Source organism: Diadema setosum, chromosome 9 (assembly GCF_964275005.1).
Source record: "Diadema setosum chromosome 9, eeDiaSeto1, whole genome shotgun sequence".
NCBI lineage: Eukaryota > Metazoa > Echinodermata > Echinoidea > Diadematoida > Diadematidae > Diadema > Diadema setosum.
In genome coordinates, this window is record NC_092693.1 from 29,306,922 (window position 1) to 29,322,130 (window position 15,209).

The window sequence follows — 15,209 nt, forward strand, 5'->3', positions numbered from 1 at the left end:
TGATATGAGTGAAGTATTTAGTGTTCAGTTTGTATGTGGACATTTGTGAGAAATGATTGTGTAAATTTGTTTTTATGACTGCAAATTTCACATCTTTACTTGATGTCTCAATACATATGTATTTCTTCTTCTTTTTTAAAGATGGTTTTAAAATTGTTCTTGTTGGTTTGAATCACAAACGGATTTCTTTAATAAGTTGGTCAATCATTACACTGATGAATGATAAGGTTAGTTTGTTACAGAAATTAAATGTAAAACATGATGTTTTTCCTATTCCTGTGGCCATTTCTATCTGTTTGCACAAATGCAATGGAAATATATGGGGCTATCCCTGCACTACATTGTGCTGTTGACTGGAGGAAAAAAGATTTTAAAAAAAAATTGATTTAAGCAATCTTAAGGCACACTATTACAACTTTGGGTTGCACAACTGACCCACTTTGGATCTGAAATAAACGAGCGTATTTATTCTGAGGCTGTTGTGATTTATTTCGGATCCAAAGTCTGTCGGTCGTGCGACCGGAAGTCGTATAGTGTGCTGTGGCCCTATCTAGATCTCTTCTCTCTCAGGCATGGACAAGGGACTGTGGTAAAGTCTTGTTTGATGGTTAATCTTTGAGGACAGGAGGGGGCTGCTCTACACCCATCCCTTGCATTTCTCTCTCATGCCCCCCCCCCAAAAAAAAAAGCAAACAAACAAACAAACAAACAAACAACATCAGACCAATGAACACACAAAACAAAACTAGACAGGAAACTTAATCAAGCTGTTTTTGTATGATGTGTGTCCATCTTGTCTCCCTTATACACACACCGTCACTTCACGATGTTTCAGCGTCGCCAGTCGCGCGTGAGAATGCTACAGTGGTAATCATCTCTCCGTTTTCTTCTGCTCACGTTACAATCTCACAGTCACTGCGATCACACAATCAAAGATTAGCAGTTGGTGTAAACACTGCACACGTGTTGTTGTCTCTGTTTTTAGTGTTCTGAGCTCTTTGTGAGCATATTGGTGGTTTATTTTTAGAAACAGAAACAATGTGACTGTAAGTCTTCCCTTGTAGAATGAAAAATGATGTGTGTGGAACTCAGTTGTATCTGACGCTAAGAAAAAAAACAACAACAGTATGAAATGTAAAAATGCTGTTTTTGTCGATGTATACAGGTCCAATATATATACATCTATACGTATTTCAACCCTCAACATGGTCAACCAAAAGAGATTATATTTATATTTTGGAGAAAACTTCGATGGATCATAGTGTGTTACAGTGTGTCGGTGGTTGGCTTGTACATGTGGACATGTCACAGTGTTTATTAATGTTACTGGTTTTCTGAATCTACATCTTTTCAGTAACTCTTTGTTCACAAGGTTTCATTGATATGTTTGTTTTTTTCTCTATCTGAATTTTAGCTTTACTTACTCTTTTTTTTTTGGGGGGGGGGTGGTGAGGTTGGATTGTCAGGTTTTGCTGAAAGAAATCTCCATTTAGCAAGATACAGAATGAGTAGATTGGATGGCAGTGCCTAATTTGTCTTGGGCTCAAATGCGATTACTTAATTATTGTGATTCAAGTTGAATATCCTGTTATATTTTAGGAAGAAATTCGTCTGCAAGTACACCTAACAGTGTCCTGAAAAAAAGGAACTCCGTTAACAGCTTGTGAAATTGTTTTGCTGTGATCGAAGCATAGTCGATGCCATAGAATCGAGGAAAAGTTTGTGGGCAAATTGTTTTGTGTTTTGTTTTTACGTATTAGCAATGATCAGCTGTGTTTTTTGTTGTTTTTTTTTTCTTGGGGGGGGGGGTGAGATTGACGGAGGGTGGGAAAAGTTTATCATACTTGCATAGCAGTGTGCTCCATCAACTTTGACAGTGGTTGTCTGTATGGATTCTGCAGCACAAACTTTGTATGTAGAAGTAGAATCAGAAGATTGTATTGGAGGATGAAGCAATTCAGGGGTATTGTCTCCGAGTGTCTCTGAGGGTCATGACTATTCTCCGATGAAGTGATTCAACTGCATGGACTATTATTTGTGTGGCACACATGTAGCAGGGCACTTACCTAGCCCCTGACAAGTTGTTACAACAGTTTTTAACTCCTGTGGACTTGCTTCGTTGGTGAAACCTAATATTAACTGCGTTGACATCTTGCAATATGTCAATATGAATTGAAGGAAATTTTGTTTTGTTTTGGTTTTTCTTTTCTTTTCTTGATTCTCTTTTTTTTTTCCAGATTGATGAGTAATTTTGCTGAAATATAGCATTTTAGTTATCATTTCTTTTCTTTTTGTTAATTATTGGTTATTTCTTTTGCCTCGACTTTCTCAGGGCAAAACTACATTTCAGAGATTTGTGCTGATGGCAGGTACAGTATTGCCGATGTATATCAGTCGATTCCATCCAACTCGTGAAGTTGTGTCATGCAGTTCTCGGCAGAGGGTGTGCATGGGACAATGTGTGAAGAGTTCAAATTTTGAATGCATTATCTATGCTGCATGTGTCATTCAGGCTGCTGGGAATGATACGTGCACAATCCCTCCAGTCTAGCTGAGTCGGGTTTCTGCGTAAAATATGGGGGGGGGGGGGGGGGGGGGAGGTGAGATGAAAATTCATGAGGGATTGTGCCATCTAATGTATTGGTTTCACCATTTGTTTATTTTGACATCCATTTTTGTTTTAATGTACCGGTATGTACAGCATATATGTACTTTTCTCCATAGCCACTAAAATTTTAGTGTTTCTACCTACTCATATCATTGCTTTAAACAATTCTTATAATCCCCCACCTAAATTTCCATTGTGAAGAATGCATGGTATACCTGATGCCACATTCCAAATTTGGTGCAAAAGTTCCTGCTATGTATGTCTATGTTTCCAAGTTACAAAAGTTCTTTTTGATTTGATTTGATTTGAATTTATTGCAACTTCATGGGGTGGAACACCCTGATCAGCAGAACTGGTTTCCATAGGGGTCTTTGCTGACAGGTGTACATTTTCTGTCATTTTTTTTTTTTTATGTTTTATGCTGGTGTTACATGATGCTACAGGCAAAATATTCTCATGATTTTATTTTGTTTGATTGCGAGCAGCAAGGAAAGTTATATTATACATTCATCAGCTTATGATTGGAAATAAACGAGAATTGCAATGGAGTTTAACTAACCATATCTTCAGATATTTTTACATAGTGTTATGGTGTTTAGAGGGCCTGGAATGAATGCTGGGGAGACCTCACAAAATGCAGGGTTTTAGATATTACATGGTTATATGAAATGTATTATCAGTGCTATGTAATCATTTTAAGAAATGAATTCTTTTTATGTCTGCGCCATCTATGGCCTGAGAGACTAATACTGGATATTATTACAATAGATTCTTCTTTATTGAGAAATATATATAACTTTTTATTTGAGTCAGAACTTTTTTCTCCCTGTAATCACAGCATCTGCAAGAGCTACAAAAAGCTTTTGCATGTTTTAATAGGTGCGAACGCGTTTTGTAGCAGGTCAGTCTGATACTAGTACGTAATAAGGTCGTAGTGCATTGCGTTTAGGTGATGTTGAAGTTTTGTGGCTCTACCTTTACCTTATGGAGCGACGAGTGGATGAGGAGAAACCAAGTGTCCAATGCTTCGCAGCTGGTGTGAAGTTTTAAATGGCCATTTTTTAGATGTGCAGTGAAATACGGGTCATTATTTACAAGCGTTGTGGTCCTTTTCTAGCAGCAGCATCCTATCTACCTGTAATGGAGTCTCACCATGCCAAGCTGTAATGAGCTGCTGGGCTACTTTTTGGAGTAGGGCAATGGTATGGGGCTCGCTGATTGATTACAGAAGAAAAAACAAAAGTGAAGCCAATGAAGATGTTGCAAGGTTTTGGTACATGTGAATATTATATATTCTTTTTATCAATAATATTTACCTCCCTCCAAGTCTTTAAAGAAGGAAAAAAAAAAGAGAAAGAATTTCCACTTTTGTATGCATATTCGGTGTAAATTCATGAACCTAATTAACTTATTATTCGCAGTCTGTCCTGTAGCTGGATAGACTTGGTCGTTGATGTGAATTGAATGTCTATTTATGTTCTGTGTAGGACAAAAAAAAAAAAAAAATTACTAATTAAACAGGACAATTTGTACTATATTATGTGTGCTGTGTATATGTGATCAACCCGATGTGAAAAATTGTACAAAAAATGACCAGATGTTAATGATGAAGATGAGCAATTTATCGTTTGAAAACATGTACCATTGATGTCACTAGCAAGTCATATTGTATTGAGATGCCATATGGAGTAAACGTGACGGCCCAAAAAAAGAGAAATAATAATGAATTGAATCATTGAAAAAAAAAATCCTCAATTGTTCAAGGTGTTTTTGTCTGTTGTGAAAAGAACCATCATTGTGCTGCTTTATTTTTGGGTAGTTGCTTACAGATTTCGTTATGCCGAATGTCGTGGCCTGTGTTTCTTCAAGCATTAAGCGGTATAAGGTTGATGTGTGTGTGTTTGTGTTACTGTAAATTGGGAATATTGTAGTGTTTCACTCCAGGCAAGTGGGGATGCATTTCACACCTGGCATATGCCCATTCATACAGAGTAAATTAAAACAGCGCCCTCTTAAGGCCCAGGGTATACCCTAGGGGTATGTTTGATTTTGATTTGATTTGATTTGATTTGATTTCTGAATTTCTTTTTCATACATAAATGAAATAAAAATGCCCGTTCTGCATATTTAGCACCTGCATTTGGGAGAATAGTTTTCACACTAATCAAATCGGGAAATGTGAACATTTTACATGTGTCGATTGTTAAGTTTGCACCTATACACTACATTAACCCTCATCATTTTTAATGTTTGCTTGTTTTTGTTTTTTTTTTTCAATTTCAACTTCAGTCAATTTATCACAAAGAAGAACAATTAATTTTTTCAAAAACAAATACATGTTTTGGAACATGCCCAGTTACCTTCAGCAAATTATCATATCCCCAGTTGAAGCATCTTACGAGAATGTGTGTGTGTATAAACCTACACAGGAGGGTCACTTCCAAGTGCTTGAGTGTTCTCTCAGAATTAAATGCTACTCAAAATGACAATAGTTAATGAAAGTCATGATGATGGAAATTTGGGAAAATTTCTACTGCATGACCAAAGGAATGGAAAAATACAACACACAGTGTGGGAAGTGAAATACAAAACTTAGAAGAAGAATTAGGAGAGAACTGTCTTCCAATAGTTCTCAACATGATGATATGGTAGGCAATAAGTTGCAGATAAAAATAAATATGTTAGATATTTCCTTGGAAAGTTTGAAACCAACATCTCATGCCACATGGTACAAAGAGAGGGAGTAAAATAGAGAATGTTTTGAGCAGTGGCTACGGATTGAGTAGAATAGGATAAGAATCGGGAAATGAAGTGATGGAATAGGTTAAATACAGATTGGTATGAAGTTGAATATTGCAAATAATTTCATCGCAAAAAAGAAGAAGAAAAACTATGCAGGTGTTTCATGGAGTGGGATAAGTGCATGTAGTGTAGACAAATGTTGCCATATGATCAATATTGAAATTGTAGGAATTTTGATGATTGAAAAATATATATATTTTTTTCAACAACAAACCTCACTTGATTTTCTATAAAGAGTTATCATATAAGTATCATGGATATCATGCAGGCTAGATCTTAGTTTAAGTTCATTGCCTGCTTTTGAGAGATGATTGTTGTGTGTTGTGTGTGTGTGTGTGTGTGTGTGTGTGTGTGTGTGTGTGTGTGTGTGTGTGTGTGTGTGTGTCCGTGTGTGTGTGTGTGTGTGTGTGTGTGTGTGTGTGTGTGTGTGTGTGTGTGTGTTGGTATAGAAGGTATTTGGAAGATACGTGTATGTGAGATGATATCAAAGAGAAGAAATATAAGAGAATTAGGGGGTCTAGGGCAATTACCCCCTGGGCAATTATCCTGCACCCTTCCCCTGACCCTAACCCTAATCCTGATCCTGACCGTAAAATCCCAAACCTCACTCTCTATACCCTAAACCTAACCCTAATCTTCACTCCAACCTTATCACTAACCAGGCTTTACCAGGGGGGTAATTGCCCTGATATGGAATTAGGATATATTGGTCTTCACAAACATATGTCTTCATATTATACGCTCTTAGTCATGACACGAAGTTGACTATGAAATCAAATATTCAAGTTTCAAGTTTCAAGTTTATTTATTCATTTGTCTTTCTTCAAACAATAGGCAATATAACAATAACATAACAATAACATTGACACTTTCTTTCAAGAATATGTAGGAACAACAACTAATACTAAAATTTTTGCAAATACATAAGTATATGATTACATACCAGAAATGATAAAGAAAGGGTAACAAATATTTTGAGAAAGGCAAACGAGGAGACCTTAGTGAAGCATAGCTTGTGAGACAAGGTCCCTCAGGAATAAAAGATGGCAAAAAATACATTGTGTATATATATATATATGTATACGTAGTGGGAAAAAAAATAACAAAAGGTACACAATTCCAAACGGAAACAGGGAATAGACAATGGAGGCTATGTGTAATGGGGTGAAGGGAGATTATTTACATAAAACAAGGGTAGGAATGAAGGGAGGGGGTGGAAAGGAAGGATAAAAAAGGGTTATGTGAGACGATAAAATACATACAAAAACACACACACTTATAACAAAAACAAAAACACAAAACAAACAAAACAAAACAAGACATAACAAAACAAAACAAAACAAAACATGACAAGAAGACAACTGGGTTTCATTAATATTATACATTGATACTTTCTTTCTTTTCTTTAAAGGGAAGTCTGACATAAAAGTATATGCATCTGTAATATAACATACAGGACTTACTTTCAGTTATTGACATTAACATTGTTAACATTGTTTTAACGACATCACGGATCAACACAATAAGTATTTAAAAGATGAGACTTAAGCCTACGCTTGAAGGCTGATTTACTTGAAGTATGTTTAATGCTTGCATCAAGTGAATTCCAAAACCTGGGTCCAGTATGTACTAGCATGTCCTTGCACGGGTTAAGTGTAATCTGAAGCCTGCCTTGTGTTATATCTATGAACATCACTATTTTTCTTAAAACGCTGTGCTAGTGCCAGTGGGAGTTCACCTGCATTAAGATCATACATTAGAGACCCTAACTGCATGAAATAGATATCTTCCACTTTCAGAATTTTATGTTGATGAAAGAGAGCATTAGTGTGACGACGAAAATGTACATTACAAATTATTCTTGTAACTCTCTTCTGGATTAAAAATAGCTTTTCATTTTGCGATTTTGAAGAATTACCCCACGCTACTATACCATAATTAAGATATGGAAGAATTAAAGTAGAATATAGGATAAACAATATTTCTTTGGGAATAACTCTTTTTAGTTTGCATATAACACCAGTATTTCGTGATAACAGCTTACAAATGTTATTCACATGTATTTTCCAATTCAGTTTGTCATCAATATACAGACCAAGAAATTTTGTTGAGTTTACACTATCTAACGCAACTCCACCAAACAAAACATTTCCTGGTAGTATTTCAACAGAATTACTAAAAAGCATATAATTGGTCTTCTGAAAATTCAATGACAGTTTGTTTGCATGAATCCAAGTTATAATATTACTTAGCTCAATATTAACTGTTTGTAAAAGGACCTGAGGATTCTTGTGTGAAAAAAATATGTTTGAGTCGTCTGCAAATAAAATAAATGAGAATACATCAGAGCAATATTGAAAATCATTAATATATATAAGAAATAATAGTGGTCTAAGTAGTGATCCTTGTGGAACTCCACATGTGACATTTTGTAACCCCGATTTTGCATCATTCAGTGAGACAAACTGCCTCCTGTTAGATAAGTAGCTTGTGAACCACTCCAAGGCTTTCCCTCTTACTCCGTAATGAGATAACTTCTGTAATAAAATAGTATGATCAACAGTGTCGAAAGCCTTGGAGTAATCCAGAAAAATACCCACTGTGTGCATGCGATTATCCAATGCCGTAGAAATTTTATCAATAAAATGTAAAATAGCATGACTTGTTGTGTGCTTTTCATGAAAACCAAATTGAAAATTGGAGAAGGTTTGGTTCACATTAAAAAATTTCACCGTCCTGACATACATAAGTTTTTCAAGGATTTGGGAAAATGTGGATAAAAGAGAAATTGGACGATAATTACTCAATAACTGGGGATCACCTTTCTTAAAAATAGGTATCACCTTCGTTATTTTCATATTCACAGGGACAATACCATCATTCATTGATAGATTAAAAATATGTACAAGAGGTTGAACAACCCCTAATACATAACATTCTTTATCAAATCATTTGAAATACCGTCATAACCTGGGCTCTTCCTCTTTTTAAGGGAATTCACAACATTAAAAAGTTCTTCTTCATTAGTTGGGATTAAAAATAAACTACTTAGGTTTGGTTCCCGTAAATAATCAGAAAACATCTTCTCATAGTGAGGCACTGCCCTTGACAGATTGGGACCAATACTACAAAAAAAAAAAAAAAATCATTGAATTTATCAACAATGACATTTTTATTTTCAATTAGTTCACCATTGATTCTAATGTCATGTATATCTGACTTTTTCTGAGTGGGTTTGAATACATTTCTAATAACTTTCCATGTGTCTCTGATATTATTAACAGTTGAGTGAAACTGATCAGAATAATACTTCTTCTTTGCTGTGCGCAGAGTAGAAGTCAAAGTGTATCTATAATCAGCATACTTTCTATATGCAGATTGTGATCCTGATATTTTATTTTTATAATATAATTAATTTTTTCTATTAATTGACCTTAATAATGAGTTAGTGATCCATGGCATTTTAGGAATTTTCTTACGGTTTTTACCAGTACTTTGACACAATGGTATGCATTTATTGTACAGCAACAAAAACTTATCCAAAAAATTATCAAAAGCACTTTCAACATTCTCATCAGTTAAGACTTGACTCCAATCAGTTTCAATTAAGGCTTCTCTAAGTTTAGCAATATTATCCAGGCTGCTTTTCCGAATAAACTTATTACGTTCTGGATTGATAAAATAATGCTTCTTGAGAGGCACTTTTGTACAGACAGGAAAGTGGTCTGACAAATCAGAAACAATTATACAAGCAGTAGGGAATGGTTGTAAGTTACTAAAAATATTATCAATAAGAGTAGAGGAGGTTTCAGTTATCCTAGTGGGTTTAGTTATTGAGGGCATAAGCGAGAATGCCTCCATCAAATTCAGAAAGTCATTACATTGATTATTCACATCACATTGTAATAAATCTACATTATAATCTCCCATCAAAAATAGATCTTTATTACTAAGTAAAGGATTCAGCAACATATCTTGCAATTCACTCATGACAAGACTTAAATTTCCTTGGGGTGGTCTATAAATTACCCCTAGAACAATATTTCTTCTGCCTGGTATCAATATTTCAACAAACAGGGTTTCTAACAAATTACTCATTGTATTAAGTCCATGATGAACTTGATAATCAAAATGAGATGGGATATAGATGGCAACACCTCCTCCTCGTTTATCAAGTCTGCTATTAGATACCAAGTTATAACCCGGAATAGGATACAAGCTGGCGTCACTTTCATCATCAAACCACGTTTCTGAGATACCCATTGCAGTAAAATCTGAATGCATTTTTGCCATAAATGATAGTAGTTTATCAAAATTTTTAGACATACTGCGGATGTTAAAATGTAAAAGAGTGAGCTCGGAGGAATGTATATTATCAAACAAAGTATTTTCTGTGATATAATTACAGTTTACTGAGCAATCCATAGTGTTTTCATTACCTTCAAAATCTAAGGAATTTGTGTTGGATTCAAAAAAATTACAAACATCTACTTCTGCCTGAGCCATATGAACATAGTGGGGTGCTTTACTGAGTAAGCCTGCAGTTTAGGAAACATTGATACCAAATAGGTAGCTGTCACAGGACACATGTACCTCACACTCAATGCCACACTCTGTAAGCTGCTCCTACAAAGGAATACAGTACAAGTACTTCACAACAAGTAACTTAACCTGGGTTATCCATAAACAATACTTAGACTCAAAGACACAAATTTCTCAGTAAATCATATTAAAAGGCAAATCTGCCACAAAATGTACTGCCTAAGCTGAAATTATAGATTTCTACAACAGGGAAGAATAAAGGTATTTTATGTTACGTGTATGAAAGTTAAATGAAGCAGAGATAATATTCTTTGAATGTGCATTATGCTATTCTGGGTGTTCCAAGAAAAGATTGTGCCCTGCTGTTTTCAGGAATCCGTTACAAATGCTCCCAAGAGTGATCTATATATAACAAGAGATCACTTTCAAGGCCGATAGAGAAAAATGGTAACCAAAGAACATTCAATGTAGGTGACCCAGTTGTGTTGCTTTTCCACTAAATTACTCTCATTTCTTGTGGGGGAAAAAACAAGATAAAATAAGATTTTTTTTTTTTTCTAAATCAGGTAGAATTGTATGACTTCACAACACCCTTGGAATGTAATAGATTTCTATTTCCAAGATGAGAAGAATATGGTTTCAAATAATCATCTTCTTGTATTTGTGCTTATACAGGGTGGCCCAAAAAGAATGGAACGCATAAGATCTTTAATCTCAGCAGTATTGTTGCAAATATATCATTATTTTGCATACTATTGGAAAGGCCATTCTTTGTCCAACAGAATGACACCAAGTTCTTTAATTTTGGTTAATGCGTTATGATTTTAGGACCATTTTTGTCAACCCTTGCAATTTTCAAAATGTGATCATTTTGCACTCTCAGCGATACCAAAATTAGCGACAATTCGGCTTGTAATAGAACCATTAGTGTTCACAGTGTGTGGAATGTGAAGCAGATGTGTGATTGTCATTGTCCGCCACACATTCCACACATTGTGAACGCTACTGGTTCTACGACAAGCCGATTTGTCGCTGGTTTTGGTATCTCTGAGAATGCAAAATGATCATATTTTGAAAATTGCAAGGGTTGACAAAAATAGTCCTAAAATCATAACGCATTAACCAAAATCAACGAACTTGGTATCATTCTATTGGAAAAAGAACGGCCTTTCCAATCATATGCAAAATAATGACATATTTGCGACAATATTTCTGTAATTAGAGATCTTATGCGTTCCGTTCTTTTTGGGCCACCCTGTATATGAGTTTTCAAATATAGAGCTATTTTGAAACTGTATAATGCCTATGCTAAGTACAAAATTATGTGTGCACTTTAGCGCATAGTGGATTGCACTGAAGTTGGAATTTTTGTATGACTTCTAGATTAAAAATAATGTTTTTGTTTTTGTTTTGTTTTTTTCCTTTTGTTTTGTGGGAGTGAAAGATGATGATCCATTCTGCATGATGCACTGGTTGGATGTGGAAAGTATTTCATTTGTAAGATTTGTAAAATTTGTAAGATTCTATTAAACTCTATCGACCCCCGATCGGGAGTATGAGAGTCTCAATAATAACATATCCTAGAATAATGAATAAGCTTATAGAAATGAACATATTTACAATAAGGAATACAAGAGTTTGCATTGTGACTTCATTATTTTTTCAACCATTATAAACTAATATATTGCTGTGGTTAGCACAATTACAAAGTAAAATACACTGGTTGTTCATGCCTTCCACCATTTGAAAGCTGGTGTCGGTCTCTAGAATACTAACTGATTGCAGTACTGTAAAACATGATATATTCGCGGCACGAAATTTTCGCGAATTGGAGCCGACGGGCTTTTTCGTGGCATGAAATTTTCGCGAATGGCTACTGGCATTCAATGCATGTAGTGTAGACAAGATATTTCGCGTGCATTTTAATTTCGCGAATCTTGGCGCTCGCGAAATTAAAATACACGCGAACATTCCTCGTTTTACAGTAAATCAAAATACTGACAAGAAAATTAAATAGGCATAGTATTTGTCACCTACTTTAAGACTCTGTTTACAGTGCGGGGCTGGGCCGCGGCTCTGCCGCGGCCGAGCCCTCCTTTAGTTCGGTGTAAACGCGCAAAAGGCCAAATGCGGGGCCAAAATTGGCCTCGCATTTGGCCACGCTCTGGAGGTGGTCTTGGCCGCAGCTGAGCTGCGGCCGAGCTCGGCCTTTTCTCAGTGTAAACGCAAACTGGGCCAAATGCACGGCCAATTTTAATCTGGCTTCCAGACCCTCTGCCCGTACTATTTCGCTATTCAGGATATTAACCCCTTCAACGTCGAAAACTAGTATAGTTTAAGGTGGTTTTGTCCTGCAAAGGATTTTTTCTTCGGCAAAGGCCTTTGCCCAAACAGAGACTTCTTTGCCACGGAATCCAGTTGGCAAAGGGTCTGAAAATCAGACTATACCAAATTGCATTTGTTTACAAGCAGAGCGCCACTACAACAAAATATTGAAAGGTTTGAATCAAAAGCGCGGCTGAGCCCGCCAGTGTAAACGGACAAAATTGCGGGGCTCGGCCGCGGCTCGGCCGCGGCTCGGCCTAGACCCGCACTGTAAACGGGGTCAATGTTATTCTTTTGCAAGTACACTACTGTAAGATGACTGGAAAACCTCCCCCCCCCCCCCCCCCCCACACACACACACACTGTTCGCACTCTGTTTACAAACAGCAACCATCAATTCACTCATTCTCCATCCCACAGAAAAATGCATCACTCCCACATGATATGAATGACCCTGTAAACAGTTGACTTCAAGAACAGCAGAAACAAAAACAGACACAAAACTCAACGCAAAACGGAGATGGACATTCTTTGAGAGCTCCTTGGAAGATTTAATCCCACTTTATTTTATTATTATTAATTTTTTTTTTTTTTTCAAAGCAAAGATGGCACTTATCCCATGATAGTACCACTGGCTTTTTCTTTACATCGATAACACTGATTTTGTTTTTGCTTTTTGCCACCAACATATGCAAGAAAGCTACTAGCCAATGTAAGGTACAAAAAAGAGAACAAAAAAAGAACAAAAAAAGGCTTTTATGCCTTGTTTCAGTACATCAAGACCAATGGATTCCGAGCAGAGTTGATGACCATTCACCTTCTAGCGCTAGAAAAAAAAAAAAAAAAGGTCTGCAGATGAATGTAAGATTCCATCTTAAAGACAAAAGAATGATTGTATCACTATGTCATTTTCATTGGGAACGTCAAGATCCTATGATCCTCTCTTTTATCACACATATGATCTCATTAAACAAAATTGCCTCACGCATCCTTAGGGTTAGAGGCATAAAATAAGCAACAACAAAGCTGGCTACCTCCATTCACACTGTACGATCACTTATATCACTACTAGTAACAGTGTTCATTGAGTGTAAAGTCTACAGATTCGAGACCCATTCTCTTCTCAACTTATGAAAAGAAAAGAAAGGAAGGGGGAGACATTTTGTCCCCCTTTAATCAAGACATGACACAAGTATTCACAATGCTCATATAATCTTTTACTGTAAAAGTGGAAATTTTTTGCACATTTCGTGCAACCAGAAGCTCGCATGAAAATAAAAGCACATGAATATTTTTGCATGCCGTATGTTCCAGTATTAATGTCCCGATTCTGCGGAATTAAAAACATGCTAAATTCATCTTACCCGGCTGAGCACGAAAAATTACTCGCGCGAAAATATCCACTTTTACAGTATGTAGGCAAACACTCTGCAGTCAGTGCCATTCAAGAAACAGGAAAATTGCTTCACTTGTGGCTAAATGTTGAAACTGACCAAAAACTTGGAGGGATAGGTGGCGTGAATAGAGAGAAAAAGAAGAGGAACAATACTTCCTTGCCAATGAGTACAGATAATATCTGATGTCCCATTTGCATGCATTAGACTCCACATGCTTTCTAGTATTTTGCCTCTACACTGCTTGATCTTTCCAGAGCAGTCTGCATAATCCTCACTGTAAAACTTGACATTGGATCTGACATAAAATGAGAGTACCACCTACATCTCACTTATCTTTTAATTATCAACACAAAAAATACAACACAGAGAGAAGCCATGGGTATCTCAAATGTGAATCAGACTGGATGGTTAATCAGCTAACTCAAAATTGTACACGGCGGTAATGAAACAACAAACGGAGATAAATTTCAATTCAATATAGGATACACTACTACACTGTGTATGACTTGTTTACCACAAGCATTATAATCATAAATATTCTATCTGCATTTCAAAAGAAAACATCAGTGGCATTATGGCTAACGGCACTACACCATGCAAACCATTGTCTTGTGTTATGCAATTTCAACTATGCAGAATTGTTCATTTGCAGATCTACCTTAATAGGTACCTGGTACTTTAATTTCTATTACACAAGGCAGTAAATTTCTATTTGACAAGTGAGTGGGAAAATGGAACATGGAAAATAACCAAAGAATTCATACTTTAACAGTCTAAGACAGCTACATTCTGTTAGTGTTGTAATTTCATTGATAAGCTATCATATTACTGTCAGTCTTTTAGAACAGGGGTAGAGATCAAACAACTCTCCAAGACATTCTGAAAAGGGCACTGAAAAATTCTTTATGCTCGAGATCAAACACAGGATAGAATAAGTACTGAAAAGTCATTGTCCAAGTGTGATACACAGTTTAGGTCCCTTTCAGTTATAATTGCAACTGCCTGATAAATGTGCGAAATAAATTATCAAACACACATGAGCATCCTTCCATCTTGTGGAAAGGTATTGAGTTAGCCTTCTATGAAATGCCTGAACAACTCTCAACAATCCAGTGCCATCACTCACAACAGTTTTTTTCTCACACGCAAAAGAACGAAAGCGGAGAGCCATTCGCTAGAACTCAGTCAGCCAATGATGTTTGTCCGCGGGGAAAGCAAAGGGAAACAGGACCCCTGTGAAGATTTCCATCAATCCATCCTCAGGAGGCAGTGAAGAAGTCTTGTTTGAGGGACAGCTCAAGGAAGGAGAGCTGGGCCCTGCGCTCCAGATTGGTGAGCTCAGAGACAGCTGGGGCCAGGTCATCCGCGTGTCCCTTGTAGCCGGATCCTGCAGAAAGAGGGACAGGGGACCAGTAGGTATATACTTCATGAGTTTTCATTTTCACAAATTTCATGATTTGAGTACTATTCACAAACTTGACAACATGATGAAATATAAGCTATCATCCCGATAAGTTTACATAGCAGTGCAAGTG

General features: G+C 36.4%; 2 protein-coding genes across 2 annotated transcripts in view; both read right to left on the reverse strand.

Annotated features, from left to right (window-relative positions):
- Positions 1–6,248: 6,248 nt before the first annotated feature.
- On the reverse strand, positions 6,249–9,673 carry LOC140233285 (uncharacterized). The gene is made up of 3 exons (XM_072313393.1): positions 9,640–9,673; positions 7,585–7,727; positions 6,249–7,482 (listed from the first exon to the last, which is right to left on the reverse strand). The coding sequence occupies exons 1-3, from the start codon at positions 9,671–9,673 to the stop codon at positions 7,060–7,062; spliced, it is 600 nt and encodes a 199-aa protein (XP_072169494.1). The 3' UTR covers positions 6,249–7,059.
- A 3,131-nt stretch (positions 9,674–12,804) lies between these two features.
- Positions 12,805–15,209, reverse strand: part of LOC140233148 (ATP-dependent RNA helicase DDX1-like) — a 36,064-nt gene continuing 33,659 nt past the window's right edge. The window contains exon 31 of the mRNA XM_072313264.1: positions 12,805–15,061. Within this exon, the coding sequence (XP_072169365.1) occupies positions 14,934–15,061 (128 nt within the window). The 3' untranslated portion in view covers positions 12,805–14,933. The remainder of the gene's footprint in view (positions 15,062–15,209) is intronic.